The 17,657-nt window shown below is 33.4% G+C and overlaps 1 protein-coding gene across 1 annotated transcript; it reads right to left on the bottom strand.

Moving 5' to 3' along the window:
• Positions 1-15,208: 15,208 nt before the first annotated feature.
• On the bottom strand, positions 15,209-17,085 carry LOC131042774 (probable methyltransferase At1g29790). Its single transcript, XM_057976095.2, has one exon. It carries the CDS (start codon positions 16,757-16,759, stop codon positions 15,485-15,487), a length of 1,275 nt encoding a protein of 424 aa, XP_057832078.1. The 5' UTR covers positions 16,760-17,085; the 3' UTR covers positions 15,209-15,484.
• Positions 17,086-17,657: the final 572 nt, after the last annotated feature.

Raw genomic sequence — 17,657 nt, 5'->3', positions numbered from 1 at the left:
GAGTGGGAAGTCCTCCTGTCTCCTAGGTACTAGAATGTCCGGATATGTCAATGGCACTGGGCGCCGTCGTGCAAACCATCTCTCATACTCCTCTGTCGTCCCGACATCCACTACATCTGATCTCCAATCCCACTATCTCTACTATAGCTGGGTGAAGTCAACATATGCTATGTGTGGCTGAATCATACTCCCCCACTGACTCGTCTCTCTATGAGATCGCGCAAAGTGTGTAGTCCTCCTAGGTACATCCTGCCTCTCTCCAAACTGTTGTCTGACTCTCTCTGGCAAGTACAACTCAATCACTCTCTGGCGATTCACTGGTCGCCCAATCAAGTACCTTTCCTGTCTACAATACGGTAGCTCATCACTATCATCTGACCATCCAGGGCAATCACGATATGGTCTCCATGTGAACTCTCTCAATCTATCTAGCTCGTGTCGCCAATATAATATGTATCCAAAAGGACCCTGTCTCAGTGCTCCCCCATAGCAGTACACATATGGTCGATGTGGTACTACCTGTCTCTCTGTAATCGGTCGACATATGGCTATGTGCTCAAATGCCCATACCTGTAGCAATGTGACTCCACAGCTCAAAGTCTGCACTCCCTGATATGCTATCTGATGCAACTGAAAATACAGCATAGCCAGTACACATGGTCCCCATGCGTACACCCTACCCTCTGTCGCCATCCGCTCTAGCACTCTTCCCCATCCAATAGGGAATCCATGTCCTCGTCTGTCTCCTGCTAGTAGACATGCTATCACCACTGCTATCACCACATATCGTCGATCATACTTTGATGCCATGGTCTCCCAACCAATCTCCCTCTCTACGATATCCAGATCCTCTGTGTCGCACTCAAATAATCTGAACAACGTGTCTCTCCCTGTCACTGGGTCATACTCTACCATCTCTCCATGAATCAGAATGTGGAGGATACACCATACATCCTCCAGTGTCACCGTCGCCTCTCCAGTCGCCAGATGGAATGAGGAGGTCTCTGAATGCCATCGCTCTGCCAATGCGGTAAGCAGTCCTGTGTTTGCCCTAACCTGCACCTGTGTCCCCCTACACAAGCGCAGAAGACCCTACACAAGTGCAGGATTCGCCCTACACAAGCGTAGGAGTCCCTTTCGGCATCCCCTGTGGGCCCCGCAATGTCCCGCAAGCAAGTCAAATTCATAAAATTGAAAACATGGGTTTTTGAGATACATACCGTTGCTCCCGCGTCGTCCGGTCATCTGAATGTGCGTACATGTTCTCCGAGGTGATCTGCCCTTGGAATGTTCACCATCTCTCTGCAAGTGTCCTTTTCCAGAGCAACAAATCCTCTTCTTGGGCTAGTGCAAATGAGCAATTTTCACTCTCTTTGCCTCATTTATAGATCTTTGTCAGTGCATAGATGGACGTGCACTCTCTCCATCTCATGTTGGTCGCAGTCTTTTGCACCTTCAATTGCTTGTCTTTCATGCATCCGATCTCCGATTGTCAGTCCGTTCGATCCTATCATTTTTATCGATCAATTGGCCTCTTTTCTGCATGTTTCCGGCCAATTCCTCGAGGGGGCATGCATATGTCATTATTATTGTCTGGGGCATTTTCATTACTGTTCTTTGAAACAACGCTTAAAATCGCATTGTCTCAAAGAGGGGCAAAATGTAGACACCTAAAAATGGTCAACGCTTGCGGAATCGTACTTTAACATTTGCGCATTGCCTTATTTTAGGTTTTTGCGTCGCATTAACATTTTCTCCTATGTTACGCACTTGGTCTTTATCATTTGCGAGCATTGAGTCATTCTTCTGCATTCTTCATTTATCTCGCTCTCGAATTTGGTCTTGTCGATAACAATATTTGTCATGATTTCGGTCAATCTTATCCTGTTGCATCAATGTGCGTGCTAATTTGTCATCATTTTGGACATCGTCAATCCTAATTAGGGTTTTGTCCTCTTGTCAATCTTGTCGTTTTGCGATCGATTTGTCATTTTGCGTTATCATTTTCAATCTTGTCATTTTGCGATCAATTTATCATCGATCGTCATCCTTCTCAATTGTGTTAATTTGGATCAATTTGTCATTATTCCTCGTAAATTGGTGCATTTATCAATCAAATCATTTATCAATTCAAAATCATGATCGAATCAACATCAAATCAATTTTATATCAAGACCTAATTGTCGTCCTTGCATTCCTAACCTTGTTTGTCATTTTCTCTCCATTTTCTCCATCTAGGTTAAATAATTTATTTATTTATCCTAGGTCTTCGTGTCACAATTAAATGTTTAATTTAATTGGCTAACTAATTATTCCTCTTTTTGTGAATTAATTAATAAATGACAAATTATTAATTGATTTACCTAATTTCCTAATTTTTCATCAATTTCTAAATTCCCTCTTTGTGAATTAATTAATAAATGAGAAATTATTAATTAATTCACTAAATTCTTAATTTCTTAATTTCTAATTTCCTAGTTCCTAATTTCCACCTATTTTCTAATTTGTCAAATTTAATTTCTACCTAATTAATTTTTCTCTAGTTCTCCCTATTTTTGTGCTTTGGTGGAAGCATGAATTTCTCATGCGTCATACTTTTGACATAGCAAGATGTCATAAGCCTCTAGTCTTCTAACCTTTGCATTGGCAATATGTCATAATTCATGACATAGAAGGTGTCATAACCACCTTCTTTCCACTCAATTTTCCATTTTGAAATCAATTGCCTCTAATATCAATTTCATGCTAATCTTGTCTTTTCTCCAATTTATCTATAAATTGGATGAATTTCTTCAATCCTGATCTAATAATCACTTTGTCGAATCAATCATGCTTTGAGTACTCTTGTGCCAATGTCAATCTTGCTTTCACATTAGGTTTATGCACTTGAAGGTGAGATCCACAAATAAAGGCTATTTGGAGAAGAAAGAAGGACAATGGAGCGACATGAAGGATATATTCAGATCTGCATTTGGTTTGCTTAGTTTTTAATCTTGAATATCTTGTTTTCATATCTCTATTGGATGTAATTAGGATTGATCATTGCATTTGTGCTTTCGTGATTAAGCTAGATTAGTATTTTGATTTGCTTGTGATGATTTCCGATTTCCAAGCTACAAATATCACAAGGAAATATTTTATCTCATGCCCCAAGTAATGTTTTTGTGATGAAACAATGAGAAAGGACAATGTTATAGATTATCCTATCAAGCATGTAGTTAGAAGATAATGATGATGAAATATGTAAACTACCACTAGGAAAATCTATCAACAAGCATTAAATAAATATTATAATGAGGCTGAAAGGATGACAAATAAATAATATTGTTGGATATGGAAATGGTCAAGCTTAGGAGAAGAGGTGATAGGAAATAAGTTATAGATTAATAGATAGATCAATGATGAAGTACAAGGGGGACTACATGGTCATTTTTATAAACGGTGGTATAAGGATGGACAAAGAGATGAAAAATTAATTCAATGATGGCACTAGAGGAAGAAGAATCCTTATTCAATGAAGGTTTGGCATAGCCAACTACGTCGTCACTAACAAAACCAAAGTAGGTTCATGTGATAGGAAGGATGAGGCTCAAGTTAGATACCATAGAATTATAGGAAAATTATCACAAAATATAACCAAGGATAAAAAAGAGATGATTAATTGAAATGTAATGGTTATGAAGAATAAAAGACATAAATATGTAAACAAAATATTAAAAAATAGTATATACAATAGCGGCTAAAAAGTGGATCATCAATTTATAATTTTCATAGTGGGATGCGGCTCAAACACATGATACAACATACAACAAGAAAAAGGATGAAAATAAAGGTGAGAAAGATAAAGGAAACAATAGGATTATGGATGGAAACAAGAAAGAATGATAATATATAAAGGAAAGAGGAAATGATTGATCAATAAGAGATGAAACGATATATATATATATATTAAAGGCATTAAAGATCAAGAATTATAGATCAGCCAACTTTAACATAATTTTAAGGGCAAAGCACAATGTTGTGTCACCTTTTGGGCTAACTGGTGTAGTTTGACCAAACTTAGTTCAGTCGGACTGAGTTTGGAGGGACTATTATCCTGTCTTGTGGAACCTAGATGGTGCTAAGAGTTAGGCCGAACTATTTTTTATATAAACCTAGTTCGGTTGAACTATCCTATGTGTCATGTGATGTGGCAACAAAATCAACATTTTGTCTGCATTTTTTAAACTTTTCACTTTTGCTGTATTTTTTTTCAAGCAGAATATTTTTTTACAAAAATAAAAAAATACCCTGTTGTAGAGCTCGAAGTCACAAATCTGGTCATATAATTTTTATTTTACTATTTTGATTAATTTTAATTTTTTTAAAACATTGCAAGTAGGTTTTTTGAGTTAAAAAAGAGGCTGATTTGAAATTTTAAAAAATATTAAAAGATATTAAAAAAAATTACAATTTTTTTTTTTCACTAGATGAGAGAATCTTCTCTAAAAGGGTTTAATTTTTTTTTGATAATGCTAAATTTAGTAGACAAAAGGTGACACTAAATGAAAAACTGCCAAATTCAGCTACATGGGACTTAAAAATATTATTAGGAAAAAAATATGCATCAAAATTTAATTTATTATTTTAGCAATGAATATATATGTCCTCTATTTGGAAAATTAAAATTAGGAAAAAATAAGTTCGTTTTCATTTTTTTGGTGACACCAACTAAAAGCCTTAATTTTCAACAATAAAAAAAATTGTCTTTGAATATATAAAAAAATATCACTTTTTTTTTAAATTTTAAAAAATAACAGACATAAATTTCATTAATATTTCTACATTTGATCAGTTTACATCATTTTGAAATTCAATTTAGAAATGTCATTTTTATGCGGTTGAAGTTAAACAATTTTAGTTGTGTTGGCCACTTCCTTTATAAAAGGGTGACACAACATTGTTCTTTTACCCTTAAATATTTATGCATTAAGATGTTAAAAGGTGTTTCTTTCTTCAAATTTTTGTGTATGATTGACCTAGTGAATGAGGTACAAAGTGGTAATTCATGATAGTAAATATGACAAGTGATAAGGGATTAGGAATATGATAACATGATATGAGATCACTTGTAAATATTCTTCACTTGTAGATATTCTCCATTAATTTTAAGGGTTGATAATCACTTTTTTCTCATATTTTGAGGGATTGTGTGAAGTAGACAATCAAATAAGTTTCAATAAGTATACATAAGGAGGAATAATACTCTTTTATCTATATACTTCTTAGATCATGGGTACTAATCAATATAATGAAAAGGAAGTTATTCTAACCAAGGGCACTATTGATACCTTTTTTAGCTTTCCAAATTCTTAAAACAAAGGAAGGTACCCTAGTTAAAATCTTATTAGCCCCAAGAGTCTTATTTTGATATTAATTTGTGAGATTGAGAAAAATATCTTAGTAGGATCTTGCTAGTAGTCTCTTTAAAGGGAATTTGAAGAAGTACCCAGAGTCATTCACAAAATATAGTTCTTTAACATAGTGAGTTTAGTCATGAACAACATATATGAACTCATTTTGTTTTAAATTTATATTTTCCAAGCTTTTCACTCGTGATTTAATTAAAAAATAATTTAAATTAATTGTAACTACTATCAGTTGATTATACACCCTTGCTAAGAATCTATCTTATCTATTAAATTAGTGAAACATGAGAAGATCACTCAAAGTGTGGGCTTTGATAATCAGAGATCTACCTCAAAAGAGGGATGGTTCCCTTGTTACTTCGTCTAAACTAACTTAGACTATTATTGATCTACTAAGGAAAAAGAAAGAAAACACAAAATGAGCCTAAGTATTCAGGAGGTGATGCACCAAATTGATATTGAGACCTATGTTGTTGTTTTGACACACAAATTCTCAATAACTTAGCTATTTAATGCACAACTATAGTATTTTTGCATTTAAATGTATTGGATTTTTGTACAAAGGTTTGAGTGCTAATATTTTTAGAAGGATAATGAAATTATTTTGATGATTAGTGGTTGTTTTCATTGTAACATAAACTATAACCTACATAAGGTATGCATTTTCTATTTGAAGGTGTTGAAAATGAGACATTCATCGAAGGGTTTGTATATGAAAACCATAGAAGTAAACATCGATCATCAAATTTTATGCAATGAAAAAAAAAATTGAAGGATAAATGTTGAATGTTATTATTAAAATGGCATTCTTATAATCATACATATTCTTTAAAATGATTTGATATTTTATCAAACAATAAAACTACATTTGTTGTTTCAATCTCAAGACTAGATTTTTTAATATATAATTAGATATTTTTTATATAAATAACTCTTTTGACTCATAATAAAATCTAGGTGTCCTAATACTTAATCTAACATTGAGAGAAAATAAGACCTAACTTAAATACCACTATTGACACTTCATTATTTGGCCTAGTGATTTGACCCCATTTGGGAACTTAGAAAATGCCTACCTTGTCCCATTCCTCAAAAACTTGAATAGGCATCATTGGGAAGGAGTGATGACCTTTTTCATCTACTTTATGTCTTTTTTGTTGTCGTAAAGGCTCCTATATTCTTTTCAATTGACCAACCTAACTTTTATTATCACTTGCAAGATGATAGGAAGTACCTGTACATGTGTCTTTAATAGATAATTACTCCATTATCCACTTCACTATCCTTCAATGCCTTCAGAATATCATTATTCATGCATATAGAAGATGTTCATAATTATTTTTATCACTTGCCAATATAAGTCTAGACTACTTTGGTTTAATCATGTGAGAAAGTATAGCCACCATCCTCATCAAACTCCTTTGAACTATACTTTGACATTTTTACTATGTTGAGATTGTCCTATAGTTAAGCTATCCTTTGGACTATCATGCACCTTTGTCTTCAACTATGCATGTTGATTATAGCTTACGATATTCATTCTAAGTTGTCATCATTGAAATCCTTATCCTTATACTACTCTATACTCCCCTTAATTCTAGATAATAACTATCATTTTTCGTTCATTGGCCTCTTGTCTTGACTATAAATTCTCTTTTATGGATTGTACTACCCTGTCATTAGATTTTTTGGTGATTGTCGTTTATGTCTAAATTTTTCCCCCTAAATATGTTGTCCTTTATGTCATGGACTATGTACTTTGTTTCACCTTCTAATAGAATCAAGGATATCATTAAACTACAATCTATTGGAACTTTATTGACATGGACGACATAGAAGAAAATTCTATGAGAAGATTGAATAAATTCAAAAAATACAAAGGTGAGTTACCCTTCAAATGTTTCAATGATGGAATAGTTCATCATTATTCTTCTAGATGTACTTGCAAGAAAGACTATGGTATGTGACCTAATGATAATAATAAGAAAAAGGATAGCTACAAATGGAATAATCAAAATAAGAGAATAGATGACAAAGACAAGCCTAAGAAGAGTTTCTATTCAATGGAGACATATTCATTTGAAGAAGAAGAAGAAGACGATGAATCAAATGAAGGATCATTGTTTTTAGCTATAGAGGAGAAGGATAACGAAAGGTTTGACTTGATTTGAAAATTATGAAGAACTATGAAAAACCAATGAATGTGAAGATTGCACTGCATGCAAAAGTAGAACCTAAAGCGCGAACAATTGATTCCAAATGTTCAAATTGTATGAGAGGTAACAAAGGAAATTTCATTGATTTTGAAAAGTATGATGGTGGATCTGTAAAGTTCATAGGTGAGGAAGTTGCACCTATTTGTGGTAAAGCTACTATTTCCATTTATGGTAAGCATAAGAGTAGCGATGTTTATTATTTCAAGGGTCTAAGACATAATCTTCTAAGTGTGAGTCAAATGTGCAATAAGGGTTATAAGTTCATATTTCATGGGTCTAAATGTGAAAGAAAAAAAGGAAGTTCCAGAAGACTAGTTGCAAAAGGTATAAGAATTAATGGCAATCTCTATTATGTGGAGGATAACAGTGGAAGTAATTGTTTTTTGGCACAAAGTAGTAAATGTTGGTTGTGGCACAAAAGGAAGGGACATGTCAACTTTGACAATATGATTAAGATCATTTCTACTCAAATTATGTGAGATTTTCCAAGGATTATCAAACCTACTGATAATGTGTGTAGGGAATGTCAATTGGGAAAGCAAACTAAGAGGAGATTCAAGAACAAGGAGAATTCAACTTCAAAACCTTTGGAGTTGATTCATATAGATCTATGTGGACCTACAAGATCAAGAGGACTAAATGGTGAAAGGTATTTTATGTTTCTTATTGATGATTATTATAAAATGACATGGGTCACTTTTTTGAGAGAAAAAATTATAGTGGGAAAGTTATTAGATATTAGATTGCATAAATTACTTTTTTGGCCCTAAGATTATGGAAGTATGCACTATAACAGAAATAACTAATCTAAAAATAAAGAGGTTTATAATGAATTTCTTAACATAGAACAACTACTTTCAAGTATTGTGGCATATCTACATATCAAATTGGAGTAAAAAATGAAGAGTTGTTGTCTTATTAAATGAGATTGTCAAGCCTCGGTAACCTATTGTTGTGATATCGTTTTCTATTACATTACCTTTAGAAACTTAAATTGTGCAATGGATACAATGGTATACCCTTGTATATGAAGTTCAAGGGAAAATTAACTATACATATGGACTCTATGATATATGTTTACTTGAGAAATAAGAAATGGTTAGCTTGGTCAAATGGAAAGGTTGGGTAGTTGCATTTTGAAACTTGCTTTGGTGACTAGAATATGTTCTTATTCTATTTTCAACTTCACATGAATTCAAAAATATTTTGCGTTGAATGAATCAATAATGCATATTTGTTATTGTAGACACCTAAATTTGTCATGTCTAATTAAATAAATATTTTATTTATTTAATTATCTAAGCCTAATTCTTCTATTAATTAAATAAATCCTTATTTATTTAATTAATTCATTTATCCTCTTCTAGCCTTATTTCTCATTTAAATAAATACATTTATTTATTTAAATTATCCCTTTCCTAAATTAAATAAATATCTTATTTATTTAATTATCCTACTTCTTCTATTAATTAAATAAATCTTTATTTATTTAATTAATTCATTATCTTTTTCTACACATGACACATGTCATTCATCTCTTATTTCCTACACTACCTACCTCTTTCATTATTTTACTATTTCTTTTACCTACCCTCTAATCCTAGCCGACCTCTCTTTTTACACCTCTCAATCTTAACCCTCCATTTCTTATTGTGTCTTCTATTTAAGGAGATGCTTTCTTCATTGTCAAACCCTAATGACTGATCTTGGAGTACTTGGCTACACTACAATTCCACTTGCAACCACATTCCGTTCTTTGTTGAGCTCTTGTGCATATAAAAATCTGAGAGCAAGTATATCAAGCAAGATCAATGGAGATAGGAAGAATGGAGATCAAAACCCTATTGGACATGTGATGGTATAATCTTTGTGATTTTTGAGTTATTTGCATTGTCTTAGGTTATCTTCATATGTTATGGTGGATCTTTGTTCATTGTTAGGCTAGGGTTTGGTGGTTGAATCCATTTTAGTCTTTCAATATTGTTGTTTATTGCTATCCATTTTCACCATATACAGTTATAATCTCATTCTTACTATTGATTTACAAAACCTTGTCAAGGGCACAATAGATGACATCAAATTTTAAGTGCAGCTAATTTCATCAAATAATGAAGGGGCCATCTTTTTTGGATTACTTGTGCTTTTGCATAACATTTTAAGACTTTTTAGACTATTAGGAGGAGGGGATGGTTTTGAAAAAAAGGTGAAGAAAGCTTTCAATATTAACTTATTTATGTGGTAAAAAAACTAAAAAATAAGATTGTCAAATTTGAAATAAATATGTGATTGTACATTCAACTCATTGATGTTGAATTTACATGGAGAAACAATTTTAGTAAAAAAAACACACATTAGAGAGAGGGAAATTATATTATTAATCTTCAATAAGACATACAACAATACACTTCACTACTCTCAACCTCAACAACACCTTGTTACTTGCAAGAACCCAATACACGTTTGCTACCATCTCATGGCACTAATTTTTAGAAAACTGTGTGAGGGAAAACCACTATGGTATCCTAAAAAAGTGCTTGACAAATCCAAGCCTAGGATAATGGGAAACATATTTAGACATGATAATAAAATACAATAATTCAAATGGCTCCAACATGAGTGTGTAACCCATAGCCACTCAACTCTTCTAGTTCTTGGATGATCTATAACTCCCTAATAACTCTTTAGATCACCAAAAAAACAACCTTACACCTTCCAAACTTGGGCACCCACATAATGACTCTTTACAAATTCCCCAAAGTAGATACCTAGGAGGTATATTTATCCATTTTTACTTATATCTATCACCAGCACATGTTCACCTATTGAAAATGCAATTACAATTTGGCATATAATACAAATATTTAATACTTTTTCTCTCATGTTCTAGGGAACACTTTGCAAGGAACATGCAGATACACAAATGACATATGATTGAAAGGTTAATGTAACCTTATTATAACATATGGGAAGGTCCAAGTGAATTTTATTTTGTCAACATTTTGAAGGCATGTATTGGTTTGAGGGAGATTCGATCTAGGAAGCAAGTTCATGGTCACATTGTTAGAAGTGGGCTTGTGTCCAATTCAATTACGATGACATCCCAAAAATTTATGAAAATAATCCATATCTTATTTTGAAGAATTCAAATGTGATCATTAGAGTTCAAAATTTTCACTTTTCCACCAAGCATATAATTTCTATGCTTTATTTGCCTTTTTTTTTGTAATTGTATAAATGGATACATGTAGAAGTGATAATGATTATCTCTACCATATCAAATTTGTACTCTATGAACTTAGAGATTCACACTTCATTTGTAGAAAGACAAAAAAAACATAGCTCAATTGTACCTTATCTTAGACAACATCCCAAAAAACAATGAAACATATAACCATGTATCTTATTTTGAAGAATTTGGATGATAACTTCAGTTCAAATTTTTCACTTTATCAGGAAAGATAAAATTTATATTCTTTATTTTCTTTATAGGTTTTTATAATAGTATAAATGGATACAGACAAAAGTGATCACAAACATCTCTGCCACATCACATTTTTTATTTGTGCATCGTATTCACACTTCAATCACACCTTATCCAAGATAACATCTCAAAGAACAATGAAACTAATATCCATATCTTATTTTAAAGAATTTGAATGATAACTTTAGTTCAAATTTTTCACTTTTCCAAGATAGATAAAATTTCTATTCTTTATTTACTTTGTAGGTTTTTTTTCATGAACATCTATGCCACATCATATTTGTGATTTGTATACCATATTCACACCTATTTGTAGAAAGATAAAAAATGCATAGCTCAATCATACATTATCCAAAGCAACATCACAAACAAAAATGAAATTTATCCAATGGTATACATATCTCAAAGAAGCCATAGAATGTATTGTGCTTAAGGATGTCATTTCAATCATGTAAACAGAGCTCAACCTCATCTTTGTTTATTTCATCCTCTAATTCCTCTATCTTACTACAGAGAAACATGTGTCTTTATTATGGAACACAAATTGAGATGAAGGGTTTTGATTTATGTCATTAAATCCAATTAAATGCTATGTGACACTTGATTAATACCTGCTACTCTATTAGGAAAACAACCAATGCCCCTACATGTGAATCCAAAAAAAAATCCAAACCTCTAACTGCAAAAACAAAAGAGCAATTACTTATTAATGATTTATTTTTTAACGACAGATGACAATTATGCTCGATTGGGCACACCTATTGAAAATTATTCAAATATAGCTCTATAATTTTGAGACTTTATATCCTAGATTAGCATGTCAATAAACAATTTTTTTCAAGTTCTAAATAATAAAATTCTTAGCTTCTTATTGATTCAATGCTACTTTGAAATTTTCTGTATAAATTACAATAGATATAATCATTGCATCTCTATTACAATCATAGTATAAAATTGTCAAGTTGTTAACCAAAACAAATAGACCACTAAAAACATGGAGCAAAATTCAAGAGAAAAAAGATAGCTCGAAGAAAAACCATCAACCTAAAGTCAAGATTATATTTCAAGATCATATACACAAAAAAATAATATTTTATACATAAGATATTGTAAATTAAATTAATATATCTTCTAGACACATATGAAATTGTACTTTCTAAAATATAAACTTATACATAATTTTGACTTTTACAAGTCCTAATTATTTTAAAGTTAGTTGTTGGACTTTAGAACAAGTTAAAATAATTTTAGAAATAGACCTTTATTTTTTTTTAAGAAAAATGCAATGTAAGCTGAAAGCGAAAGACATACCGCCATATTTGGCGTTAGATATAAAATAATACGTATAGCCACATGCAACAGTTGACTGAATAATGCAATTACGCTCTGACAATCACGAATTGAACTATAAGATCTGCAAATCTAAGATCTGACCCTATACACGTATAAGATCTGGAAAAGAGAGAAAAAAAAATGTTGCCTGTGTGAGACTTATGCCTCATGGATAACAGGACAACCATCAACTTAAAAGATATCCAGAGTAAAAAAAAACACTGGAATTTGTCGAAAATAATCAATTTGATTTACAGAATGGACCGTCCACAGTTAGACAACAAGCATACTCTCTCTGTTTCGCAAAGAAAATAAACAAAATCCAAATCTGAACTATTTTCGAAAAAAAATCTCCAAATTCTAAAAAACGGAAAGACAATTTGAGCTACAGTTATTCATTCGACCAATTTGAAAATTCTTTGGATGTTCTGTAACTCCTCAATAACTCTTCAAATCACTCGTCAGACAACCTGGCACCTTCCAAAATTGGGCACTCAAAAGAATGACTCTTCAATTAGATGTGATTTGCAAAGTTCAAATGTGAAATTTATTTCAATCTTATTTTTAAATGACATCCCAAAAAATTATGAAACTTATCCATATCTTATTTTTAAGAATTCAAATGTGATCTTCAAAGTTCAAAATTTTCACTTTTCCACCAAAGATAAACATTTATATGCTTTAGGGGAAGAGCACCATGTTCCAATAACCGTTCACTCCTTGCACATCCAACCTCCCAATTACTAACTAAAAAGAAATTAAAAAAAACTAGGAGACTATTAATAAATTTCACATGTATTAATAGTTGCCTATTTTTTAGCATTTTTGGACCATAATTAGCCCATTTGTGCACCATTATTGGTACCCATAGTACATGACTAGTGGGGCATTTGTGCATAAGTATCGGCTAATTGAAGTACATGGTTATTGGGACATATTTAAACAAGTATTAGGTGACACTAAAAAATGTGTACTTTTTGACCCTTGCACACATAATGGATCCCACAACGTGCATCGTTACCACCTAGAAGCCAAAAAAATAGCTATAAGAAGTTAAGTCATATGTGGAGACAACAACAATAAATCATCAAAGTTCAATGTACCATTTAGAATTTGAGGGTGCACAAAATTAGCTATAATGGCTACTGGTAGGCTTCCCCTATTTGATTTTCTATTTTTTTGGTAATAATATAAATGAATACATATAGAAGTGAAAACGAACATCTCTACCATAGCACATTTGTACACTATGAACCAAATTCACACTTCATTTGTAGAAAGACAAAAAATACATAGCTCAATTACACCTTATCCAAGACAACGTCCCAAAGAACAATGAAACTTATCTTATTTTGAATAATTTGAATGGTAACTTTAGTTTAAAATGTTTGCTTTTCTAGCATAATTAAAATTTATATTCTTTATCTGCTTTGTAGGTTTTTGTAACAATATAAAAATTGATATAGACAGAAGTGATCACTAACATCTCTACCACAACACATTTGTGATTTGAGCACCATATTCACACTTCATTTATTCACACTTCATTTGTAGAAATTTGAAAAAATGCATAGCTCAATCGTACATTATCCAAAGCAACATCACAAATAATAATACAATTTATCCAATATAATACACATCTCAAAGAAGCCATAGAATGTATTTTTCTCAAAGAAGTCATTTCCATCATGTGATTAGGGTTGAAGCTCATCTTTGTTTGTTTCTTCCTCTAATTCTTCTATCTTACTACAAAGAACTTGTTTCTTTATTGTAGAATGTGAATTGAGATGAAGAGTCAATAATTTCCTTAAATTCAATTAAATGCTATATGATACTTGATAAACACCTACTACTCTATCAAGAAAACAACTACCGATTCCAAACCTCTAATTATAAAAGAAAAAGAACAATTGCTTATTAATTATTTAATTTTGAATGATAGATGACAATTATGTTCCACTGAGCACCCCTATCCAATAATTGTTCAAATATAGCTCTTTAATTTTGAGACTTTATCCTAGATTAGCATGTCAACAAACATTTTTTAAAGTTTTGTTATAAAATTCTTAGCTTCTCTGTTGGCTCAATGCTACTTTAATATTTATAAGAAATTCTATATAAATTACAATAGACATGATCATTGCACTTTCATTACAATCTTAGTGTAAAATTGTCAAGTTGCTAACCAAAACAAATAGACCACTAAAAGCATGAAGCAAGTTTAACAAAGAAAAATGATAGTTTGAAGAAAAACCATCCATATAAAGTCAAGATTGTATACAGAAATACTATTTTTATATATTGTAAATTAAATTCATGTATTTTTTAAGACGTATCAAATTGTACTCTCTAACATATTAATTTAGATATAAATTTTCTACAGACATAACCTTACACCTCCTTAATGTAAAATTGCTATTTATTTTAAAATTAGTTATTGGACTTTAGAACAAATTTTTAAATGATCTTAGAAATAGGTTTTTTTTTTAATATATCTAACCATTGACGTCAAGGCAATGAAAAATGCAATGAGAGTTGAAAGCGAGGAACATACCGCCATATTTGGCGTTAGACATAAGATATTGCGTATAACCACATGCAAGAGTTGACTGAAATATGCAATTGCTCACTGACAATCACGAATGGAACTCTGCAAATCTAAGATCTGGAAAAGAGAAAAAAAACAAAATTGCCTGCGTGACTTATGCCTCATGGCTAACTAAACAACCATCAACTTAAAAGATATCCAGAGAAAGAAAAAAACACAGGTATTCGTCGAAAATAATCAATTTGAATTACATAATGGGTGAATTCACCATTGTATGATATCAAATTCATATTCACTCCCCGAATTGCGAAACCGAACGCTCCACAGTTGACAACAAGCATAGATTATCTCTGTTTCGCAAAGAAAATCAACAAATCCAAATCTGAACTACTTTCCAGAATAAACCTTCAATTCCTAAAACCCCCAAGATTTAAACAACAGAAAGACAATTTGAACTACAGTTATTCATTCGACCAATTCTTTTTTCTGTTCCTTCCACTCAATCTCTCTGAAGAGGCTTCTCGAGGAGAGCAGAGATGTAAACCTCTTTAGCGCCTCTGTCATTCTTACTACCAACAGACCACTTAAGCTTCCTAAAACCCAGATTCGCAATCATGGGCACATAGATCTCAGTCTCCTTCTCGGTGCAAAAGAAATGATCAAGCCAGAAAACCCCACCGGGCCTCAAAATCCTGTATATATCATACAGTATAAATTCCAGCAAACGGGTAGGAATCCAGTTACTAAGAACATGCATGGAATGAACAATATCCAGAGTATTGTCGAAAAACGGCAAGCGCTGAGTGATGGTGATGTAAAGCGGCACGACTCCTCTGGAAGCAATGAAATTGTTGAAAGGCCCATTGAAATTCATGGATGTGGTCACAATTGTCACATTCCGCTCGCGCATCCGGACTGCAAAGGTCGCCGTTCCGCCCCCAATGTCGAGGCCAATGCGGATTGTGCCCTTTTTCAGGGCCAGAACTTCGTCGACAGTGAAATCAATGGACCCACCAGGTCCGAGCCAGCGGCTCTTTTCCCTGTATTGCAGATCGAAACAGTCCTTACAGTCCTCAATACCCGGATGGTTTTTCCGGTCGATGAGGCAGGCATAATCTTTACAGGTGTAAGCAGTCCAAACCACAGAGGAATTGGGCGGAGTGGTCCACATACTTTGAGGAAATGGGTACGGTTCTTTGTAGTTGGGGGAAGTGTGGGGAATACAGCGGCGGCGGGGGAGAGGCTCGCAGCCCCGGAGCAAGAGCTTCTGGGCCAGAACTTCGTCTTCAGGGCAGAGCTCCCCTGGCTTATAGTCCATGTATTGGTCGAGATCATCCTTCAACAATGCACAGGCCTGTCCCACAGAGGGATAAATGGTGTCTGATCCGATGTTGGGCGTGTAGCCCCGTGGGAGCTTCTTTGGGGAAATGAATTCCATGAGCTCCCTGGGCATGGCTCCTCCTCCCCAATGTACCCACGGGTCATTTGCAATGTCGTCGTTGGGGTCCTGGGATTTGAGTGCCTTTGTGCTCACGATTGCCTCTGAGAGTTTTCTCGATATTTGAAGCTGGGCCTGGACTTTCATTAGTTCTTGCCTGGTTTGGATCAGATTTGCTATCAGTTCCTCGTGCCCGAATGGCCCATTGTTTGGGTATGTAAACAGGAACAGAGTAGCCAAATTGGTCGACATAATGAGCAAAATGAAGTGGAACTTTGTCATGGCGCTCATGGCTCCATCTGCAGCTTTTCGTTTCGCATGCCCTTCAGAAGACATGGTGAATGACAGGGAAACTTTGGGTAGCTACAGACCTGCAATCCGACGAAAGTTTGTTGGGGCTTTAATGGAGAGGAGTATCGAGATGCGTGACAAAAGTTTAGCCGTTCAGGCCAACGTGGGAAGCTTTTCATTAGCTTACGTTGCACGTCCCTGCGCCAACAGATTCTTCACAACTTGTTACGCATTTTGCGACTGATTGCAGGGCAACAATGGCGGAGCTTTTAAACAGGAACGTGTAAGTTGCAGATTCATTCCAGAGATGTTGGGGTCAATGTACAATTAACCTGACTGGAAATTTGAGGGCCTTCAGGTGAATTCTATATCAATATATTCGATACCACGATCGTGAGTGAATCCGTTCGGGGTCGAGCGTTTTAGTATATCGTGCATTCATTCAACAACGTGGGATATGCGTAAAGGATTTCTTGCCAACTTGGTAAGCTTTCGACTTTAATTAAGCACTATAATAGTGTATCTTCTATGCTTTGATTTGTAGCATTGTTTGAGTAAATTTCAAAGTATTTCTGACCAAATAAATATAAAAAGACTTCATTGCCGAGATCTCTAGTTTTAGTGTATTGGCCAATCTTAAGACTTGTGCTTTTATGAGCTTTACAAGCACTTGTGACTATCAATCTAAGCCATTGATCAAAGGTAAAAATCAAAAGTTTGAATTGGCATTTATAAAGTTCTCAAGTTCACATGATAGGTGGTATAGCACGAGACTTTCTTAGAAGATCTTTCTAGTTACAAATTTGATTCAATAGGTGATATTGAACTCTAAGTAACTTGGTTTAAAAAAAATTCTAACATTATCTAGCAAAAGCTTTAAGTTATGAATTGATGATTTTTTTTTTTTAGCAAGTTACAAATGCAATTATTTTATGGGAATCAT

This window comes from Cryptomeria japonica, chromosome 10 (assembly GCF_030272615.1).
Source record: "Cryptomeria japonica chromosome 10, Sugi_1.0, whole genome shotgun sequence".
Taxonomy (NCBI): Eukaryota; Viridiplantae; Streptophyta; class Pinopsida; order Cupressales; family Cupressaceae; genus Cryptomeria; species Cryptomeria japonica.
This window is presented reverse-complemented; position numbering and strand designations above follow the sequence as displayed.